The sequence below is a fragment of the Euleptes europaea genome, chromosome 2 (assembly GCF_029931775.1).
Source record: "Euleptes europaea isolate rEulEur1 chromosome 2, rEulEur1.hap1, whole genome shotgun sequence".
Lineage (NCBI taxonomy): Eukaryota > Metazoa > Chordata > Lepidosauria > Squamata > Sphaerodactylidae > Euleptes > Euleptes europaea.
The window spans coordinates 71,592,366-71,601,111 of record NC_079313.1 but is presented as its reverse complement, the minus strand read 5'-3'; the positions used below and the strand labels follow the sequence as shown (position 1 = coordinate 71,601,111).

The 8,746-nt window shown below is 42.8% G+C and overlaps 1 protein-coding gene across 1 annotated transcript in view; it reads left to right on the top strand.

Annotated features, from left to right (window-relative positions):
- Positions 1–5,655: 5,655 nt before the first annotated feature.
- The window catches only part of RNF11 (ring finger protein 11), a 44,742-nt gene continuing 41,651 nt past the window's right edge, over positions 5,656–8,746 (top strand). The window contains exon 1 of the mRNA XM_056845072.1: positions 5,656–5,850. Coding sequence (XP_056701050.1) covers positions 5,728–5,850 — 123 coding nt within the window. The 5' untranslated portion in view covers positions 5,656–5,727. The remainder of the gene's footprint in view (positions 5,851–8,746) is intronic.

Here is an 8,746-nt window from a genome sequence, read left to right as displayed (position 1 = left end):
TTAAAACCCTTGGTATTAAGCTCTACCCACAAGTTTTTACAAATAGTAAAAAGTTGTTTGCACTCTTTGCAAACTATATATACTACCTTTTAAAATTATTGACCTACTTATGTTCTCAGCAGCTGCACAAAACTTAGCCGTTCCTACTATAACCTGCGGGTTTTCATCTATAAGCAACATTTTAGTGTACTCCTGACCTGTATGGCTGGGATGCCGACTAAGCAGGGGGAGATTAACTTAGAACAAACCTCTTGATATAGTGGACAGCGCAGTAGAACCTGCTCCATTGTTTCAATTTCCTTTAGAGCACAGGGACGTACCCTATCCTCCAGGGGAACCTTCTGTATCTCCCATCCACAACCACCAAGAGAAGAGCTTGCAGTTGTAATTCTAGTCCTATTGCACTGTTATCTCAGGCTATCATGCTATTTGATTGCATTGTTTCATACCATGTAATCAGCCCTGAGTCTCTGTGAGAAAGGCAGGCTATAAATCTATATATCTAATTCCTAAGTGTGTTCCCTATCTGCGGATACCTAAATCTGTGGATTGGGGCCACACTTACCCCAAACAGATGTTTCTGCAGACCTGGGGACCCACCCCCACCCCCAGGATTGCAGAAAAATCTGACATTAAAAAAACATTGGGGGGTTGAATCCCCCCCCCCAAAAGGCGCTTACCTTTTGAAACGGCAGCTGCCGCAGGAATATGCTCTGGGCCCAGCTGTCTTGGCAGCAGATGCCTGGAACAGCTCTGGGTCTGGACACTGCTGGGCACATGTTTGAAAGACTGCAGTGGCACTGTGTCAGCAGAAGATGAGAGAGGATTCAGTCCTGCCATCTGCAGCAACAGGTTTAAGGTAGGTGGTGAGGGCCTGCAGTTGCAATGGGGGGAGTTGGGATCCTCCCCCATGAATCTCATGGGTCTCCTACTTGTAATGGTTTTCTTATTTTGTATTATTTATTTACATCACCCATCCACAACATCTTCTCCCATCAACAACAGAAAAGGAGGGGGATGTTAAAAATCGAGGAGGAGCTGTGGCTCAGTGGTAGAGCATCTGCTCAACATGCAGAAGGTCCCAGGTTCAATCCCCCGCATCTCCAGTTAAAGGGACTAGGCAAGTAGGTGATGTGAAAGACCTCTGCCTGAGACTCTGGAGAGCCGCTGCCAGTCTGAGTAGACAATACTGACTTTGATGGACCAGGGGTCTGATTCAGTATAAGGCAGCTTCATGTGTGAGTCCAGTAAACAGAGTAATCTTCTCTCAGTGAGATTAACATAATATTTAGTGCAAGGTAAGCAGATCAAATAGGAAGTTACTTGCCAGATACGTCTCTTCATGCAGTATGGAAGCTTTTTGGATCTTTGTAATTGCTAGTGTTTTAACATTTATCTGGTCACTGCTGAACTGGTATAAATAAATCCTACTGATTTAGATGGGATTGTGATTAGTGATATGCCTTTATTACACAGCCCTCTATCTGCATTTGATCCATGATGGAAGGTCTTGGCTGAGTTTAGCTGCACTGGCCCAGTTGCACACTATAGCAGCTGGCATGTTATGAAACCCTTTGTCAAAAAAACAACAAAAACCACCTTGCTCTAGCACAGTGGTTCCCTAACTTTTCGGGCCACTGCCCCCTTGGTTCCACAAATTCAAACCTAGCGCCCCCTACCCAACAACACAGTTGAAGGGGCCCACCTCTAGCACCCCCTGCTGTCCCTTCTTAGTGACCCCCTAGGTAATTCCCCCCCCCCGGGGGTGGTACTACCCACTTTTGGAACCACTGCTATAGCTTATGGAGGACAAAATAAAGGTGCCAACCTGAGCACGGAATCATGTAGGGGGCCTGCCAAGCCTCTTAATTCTTGGAGGTTGGGGGTCCGAGTAAGAGAGTGAGTAGGCTAGCCCAACAACCAGTGGCCTGCAATGAATGTCAGTGGGTCACCCTTTCCCTTGAGGCTCACCTCATGTCTACCCTACTCTCCAAAGAGCCAGGCCAAAACATGTTTTGCCCAGGCTTTTAGCTAAGGGGTTGATCTTAAAAGGGAAAAAAGTCAGCTACACACTGAGAACTGGATTCTATGTTTAACAGGTTGTGTTTAATGGCATGTTCTTATGCTCTAGTCTGTTTTAATGTTCTTACTTGTTTTTGATGGGTTTTTTAAATGGCTGTATGATTGTATTGTATTGTTTTAGCGGTCTGAAGCAGGTCTCTAAAGAGGAACCATAAAAAGTTTCTAAATAAATAAATTGTGATTGGTGAAGCACTCCAGGGTAAGCTGCTAATATCCCTGTAACAAGCAAATATTACTTTCCCTTTGTCACTGTTTTGCAACTAGGCTAGGCAACTCCAGATTGAGAAATTCCTGGAGATTTTGGGGGTGGAACCTGGTGTGTGTCTGCAATTTGGGGGGGGAAACCTCAGTGGGGTATAATACCATAGGGTCCACCCACCGAAGCTGCCATTTGCTTCACAAAAACTGATTTCTGTTTGGAGATTAAAAAAAAAAAATTTACTCTGCCCTTTCCTGATCGAAGTCAGGCTCAGAGCGGCTTAGATCAGTTGTAATTCTAGGAGATATCCTGGCCCTGCTGGGAGGTTGGCAACCCAATCTGCAGCAGGTGCCTGGTAGTCTCCATCTACCATATAATTCAAAGTCAGGCATTAAGATGTGGTCTTTGACTCTTGCCCTTTAAACAGTGCAGACAGCATATATGATTTTTCTGACATTGCAGGATTTATTTATTTAGTGGTTTACAATTCAAAATATTTTAAAATAAATATAACTTTTTTCTTTAATGTTTTCAATGTGGCTATACTTTAAAGAGAAGACCTACATCACCATGTCCAGCAGTTTACCTTGGTATAATGTTTATTTTTATGCTATCTGCACAATATAACCTTTCACCATTTCCTTCATCTATATGTATCACCATAACAGTTGATGCTGCATGTAAATCATGACAAGTTTTCTGTTAACAGAATTTCATAGTAGGAAACCAGCCCTAAGCAAGGTGTCCACCTTTGTTTTAATCCAGACTTCTGACATGCTTGCTATTCCAAACTGTTCTACTATGTTGTGCATGCTCAACCTCATTCAGTTTTGAGTAATCAGACTTCTAAATGTGAGGCAATTATTCACAATCCTGAGTACTGTTAAATGTGCTAGGCAACCTGTTCTATTGCAGGTAAAGTGGTAAACTAAATCTGGCTCTAGCCCCTAGTAATGAATACAAAATAATTGTTATTAGAAAGCAAGGCACCCCAAGCAAGACTTGTACTCATGTATCAATCAGGCTGTAGCTAGTATTTTCAGGTTTATTTTGCTTTCCTGTAACACTAACCTAGCTGCCTCCTTAGAATTAACACTAAAGCATATTTAATGGCAAGAGAGAACTCAAACTTGGGAAATCTTTTTAATTTCTGCAGGGGATTGACAATGGTAAGGGTGACTTTGCAATAATGAAAGAAAGAATCGAAGCCAGCCATTACACTATTTCCTGAAAGAGTAAGTCATCCTCTATTGGAAAGGGGGGAAATATTTTGAGTCATTTGGATATAGTCCTTTCAAGATATGGAGAGTGCATAAACATTTTTTAAAAAGAAGATCCAGAAGAAATAACCAGACATACAAGGCCTCATAAACAATAGTGTGTTTTTACTCTATATTAGTAATTACTGAAAAAATCTACCTCTTGTTTTTACAGAATAATATCCACCTCTTGTTTTAATACTCAAATCAGATTTGAATACCCAACTCTCACAAATTTCCTTTTACTGCAATTAACAATCATGACTGGCAATACTGCAAGGAGTAAAAAAGGGCAAGAGTCCAGTAGCACCTTAAAGACTAACAAAAATATTTTCTGGCAGGGTATGAGCTTTCACACAGCTCACTTTCACACAGGGTATGAGCTTCCACAGCTCACTTCTTCAGATACAGCTAGAATGTGAATCCATCTGTCTTTAAGTAGAGGAGAGTGAATTCAGACAAGCATTAATATGTAAATGTTAACAGTATGTAAATGTGAATAGCAGGCGTGATGGGCTTAGGTGTGGTATGCAGAAGAGTCTGTGATGTCCAGGGGAGAGATGGGTGTGGAGAAATCAGCATTGGTAATGAGCCATGAATGCAAGGTCTTTATTCAGCCCAGGTAAATGCATTGACTTTAGTTTGAATATCAACTGTAATTCAGCAGTTTCTCTTTCCAATCTCCCTTTGAAATTCCTTTGTAAGAGAGGAAGTGATCTGCAAGGAGGAAGTGACCACCCTATGATTTTAAATGCTGTGAACATGGACACGCTGCCGTTGCATTGAATTAGCGTTCTTAATGTGAGAAGTAGTCAGATGTTCATCGTTTTCTAGGGGGTAGCCGTGTTAGCCTGTCTGCAGTAGTAGAAAAGGGCAAGAGTCCAGTAGCACCTTAAAGACTAACAAAATATTTTCTGGTAGGGTATGACTAACAAAATATATTCTGGTAGGGTATGATTGCATTGTTTCATACCATGTAATCAGCCTTGAGTCTCGGTGAGAAAGGCAGGCTATAAATCTATATATCTAATTCCTAAGTGTGTTCCCTATCTGTGGATACCTAAATCTGTGGATTGGGGCCACACTTACCCCAAACAGATGTTTCTGCAGACCTGGGGGGGGGGGTCCCCAGGTCTGCAGAAACATCTGACATTAAAAAAACATTGGGAGGGGGTTGAATCCCCCCCCCCAAAAGGCACTTACCTTTTGAAATGGCAGCAGCCGCAGGAATCTGCTCTGGGCCCAGCTGTCTTGGCAGCAGATGCCTGGAACAGCTCTGTGTCTGGACACTGGTAGGGTATGACTAACAAAATATTTTCTGGTAGGGTATAACTAACAAAATATTTTCTGGTAGGGTATGAGCTTTCGTGAGCTGTGGCTCACCAAAGCTCCTACCCTACCAGAAAATATTTTTGTTAGTCTTTAAGGTGCTACTGGACTCTGGCCCTTTTCTACTGTTTTCTAGGGTGCGCCTGTAAAGTTTGCAACATTACTTCTCCCAAAAAAAAGGAGAGTACCACTCTAACCGAGCCATAGCTGGTGGCCTTAACGGGTAGAGGAAACGCCTCCCTCGGCCCGAAGAAGAGACCGTAGTGGTGTCTAAAGCGCATCTCCTGAGGTGTCCGTTTCCCTTCTGGCCGACGGGGAAGGCGGAGAGGCCGGGCAGCCAGCGAGCGCAGCCGGGCCTGCCGCCCAAGCGGGCCTCACCGCAAACGGGAGGCGGAGCTCCCGAGGCCTGCCTGACAAAGCCCAGTGCGCAGAAGGTTGGTGACCAGGAAGGAGAAAAAGCGCTCGCTCTCTCTCTCTCTCTCTCTGTGTACCTGGTTCCCCTCTCCCCTTCGCTGCTAGCTGTGTCAACAAGGCTGCGGCCCAGGCCCTCATGGAGGTGGGGGGCTGAAACGTCTTCCCTCCCCTCCCCGCTGTCAGCCCTTACTTTCAGGAGCGTGGGTCTTTCGGAGGGCGGGAAAAGCCGCGGGCCCCAGGGGGCGAAGCAAGCGGAAGACTAAGCCGCTTATGCCGGGTGGGAGCCTGGCATGAGCCTCTTCAGCCGGCCTCCTGCTGCTGCTGCTGCTGTTCGCAGGAGGCCGAAAGAAAGGAGCCGCACCCGCCGCCGCCGCCGCCGCCGCCGCCTGGATCTGCCGTTGTGTCTCTGAGCGGAAGGAGACTCCCCACTTCCCTTTGGGGGAGATGGGGAATTGCCTGAAATCCCCCACCTCGGATGACATTTCCCTGCTGCACGAGTCCCAGTCGGACAGGGCCAGCTACGGCGATGGGACCGAGCCGGACCAGGAGCCGCCGCCGCCATATCAGGTACCCGTTGAGAACGAGGGGAGACATCCCGGGCCGGAGCCAGCGAAGGGCGAGAGTCTGGGGCATTGGGGGTGGGGGGAAGCGAGGGAGGGAAGGTAGGGGGGGGTGTCATGAGAAAGGCTAAGGGGGTGAAAGGGCGAGATTAAGAAAGGGGTGGGAGGAAAACAGAAAAACCGAGCAAATGAATGGAGATCTGTGAGGATGTAAATTGCCATTTGATTGAGCTGGTTGGTTGGTTGGTTTTAGGATGGGAGCCCCTTTTTACTTGATCCCCCTCTTCCCCCCCCCCAATCTCCGTAATGGTTTGGAATAGAACTTAACCAAAACATTTAAGGCCCTTCAGAATTAGGGGCCTTCTCTGCCCCCCCCCGCCCCCACATCCTATTGCTTCTACCAAGGTCTGAAATTTGACAACTGGCCAGATCTCTTTCAGAACCTTCAGACTGGTGGGGGAGACAGTCTTTGTTTCTTTTTTTTTACCTCTCTTGGTCACATCTTTAACACCAAGAATGCAAATGTGTTTCTGTCTTGGGGGGAAAGTGTAGAAAACTGATGTAGAGAAACACCTTTCACAGGGTAAATAGGAGCACTGTACAAAACATAAATAACGAAAGAGTCAGACATAACCATACCTCAGATGAAGACATTCAGATTCTAACCCTTCCCTGGAAAGACGATCTTAATTAAGGTCACTTCTAGAGATTAGACCTATGAGAATACAATATTTCTGTAAGTCTGATCATTTAAATATAGAGAATTTACAGGAAGGATTTCATCTGAACTACTGAAAACAGGTTCTAGTTTTTCTGCTTGTGCTGCTTCCTTTGTTTCTTCATACAGTGACATCACTGTCTAGTGTTGCTCTTTTCTCATCCTGTTAAACTAAGACCATGCAGACTCACTCACAGTCTTTTGTCTCAGTTTATATATTATGCTGTTGAAATTCTTGGTTTTATTAGCTACCAGCCATTAATATAGACCTTTCATTTGGCAGTACAGGCATAGTAAGCAGAGGATTTTTTCTTTTTCCTTTCTCCTATTCTCCCCTGTAACTGTTTAATTAATTAGAAATATTAGCTTTTCATAGTGTAAAATATTTTGCTGATGTTAAATTGTATGAAAGAATAAATTTTAATTTGCATTTCTGTTCATGTTATGATCAGAAAATATATCGGACTAGTGTTTGCTCTCTGTTTAGGATAAGATAGTATAAATATTTAATTTATATCTAAAGCGGCAGTAACCTAGATTCATGCCTGGAAGCCAGAGCATCAGCAAACAAAATGAAACCTGTTCTGAAGGTTTAAACAGTTATCCTTGCATAGTTTACTAAGAATAAATTATTCATTCTCAATGCTTGTCTATTTTTACAGGATATTGCATTTTTTTCTTGGGAAACTATTGACAGTCTACCAATCTTGAATTAAGACTTGTACCCTAATCCTAAATATTTACCCAGAAGTCACTTCCATTGAGTTCAATGAGATAGCAAGTAAGTATGTTCAGGATTGCAGCCCAAACACACTAGCTGTGGTCTAGGGCATGTGCAAGAGCTTGTGCATCTGGTGTTTTTCATTTATTTTCATATCAGCAGCCCTTGATACTAACTACATTTAAAGCTCTTCTGGGTTTAAAACATGAACTATCAATTTGTTGTGTGAGTAGATCTAGCCTACACATCTCTCTGGATCACACCTTTTATATTACAAGGACTAAATTTCTGTGGATTTACGATTAGGATGTAAAAGTCATTTAGGAGCTTCAAGTAATTCCTAGTTAATAAAATTACAGGAAGTATTTAACTTTGTACATTAGTCACAACAAGTGTTTTATATACTAATTATGTGACAGGTATGATAGGAATCTTTTGAACTGTTCACAAGAGAGGAGGAATGTAGAGCTGTCACACAGAATACACTAAGGCTGCAATCCTGTTGACACTTATAGAGGAGTAAATCCAATTGAACTCAGTTGGTCTTGCTTTTGGAGTAATGTGTATAGGTTTGGGTGCAAGGCTGCAATTTTAAACACACTTTCTTGGAGGTAAATCACATTTAGCTCAATGGTATACAGTAGGCTCTAATAAAATTTAGTACTACATTGTAAGGGAGCAGAAGAAGGTAAATGGGGAAAGAGGCACATCAGATAATGTAAGACTTTTTATGTGTTTAGCTTTCTGCAGTGGTACAGTTTACAGGGTCTGTTTAATAATATCTTGCTAGTGTTACCATTCATCTGCTACCATTTTAGTTGGTCCTCTAAACATCTATAGCCTCACTATAGTTTCTTGTTTATAATAACCATTGGTAATCATGTGTTCATAGATTTGAATATTGTGTTGCAAGGTAAGAGCACTGCAAAACTCTGAGTAGTAACTTACAGCTTGACACATATAGAAGCTGCATGTAGCAGTTTAGGGGGGGAAATGCCAAGTGAGGAATGTATCCAAAGTCTGTTACACCTGCCTAATTCCATCATGTCAAAATATTCACATCACCATTATTAAGAATATATTGGTATTATATTGATCACATATTACTTGCCCAAATGAAGTCTGCTGTAGTGATAGTAAGAATAAGAATTTTATAGTTTCATATCATATCTACTCTCAGAGTGGAATGAAAACAAAGCAAATATAGCAAAACTACAATTCTTTTTAATAAATCGATTATAGACTTGATGGATGGGTAAATAAGTGCTTAGGATGGTAGAGGCTGGCATAGTGCTTGTGTAGAGTCAAAGAGGGTATTATGTTGACACTGAAGGAAATATTTAGAATTGGAGCACTGTATTTAAAAACAGCAGTTATAAATATACAACTGTTAGAGTCAGACCTCCCTTATGTGAAGGGTATTTTTGCCCTTATGGGAGTATCCTATTTCTGCTAATAATTCAT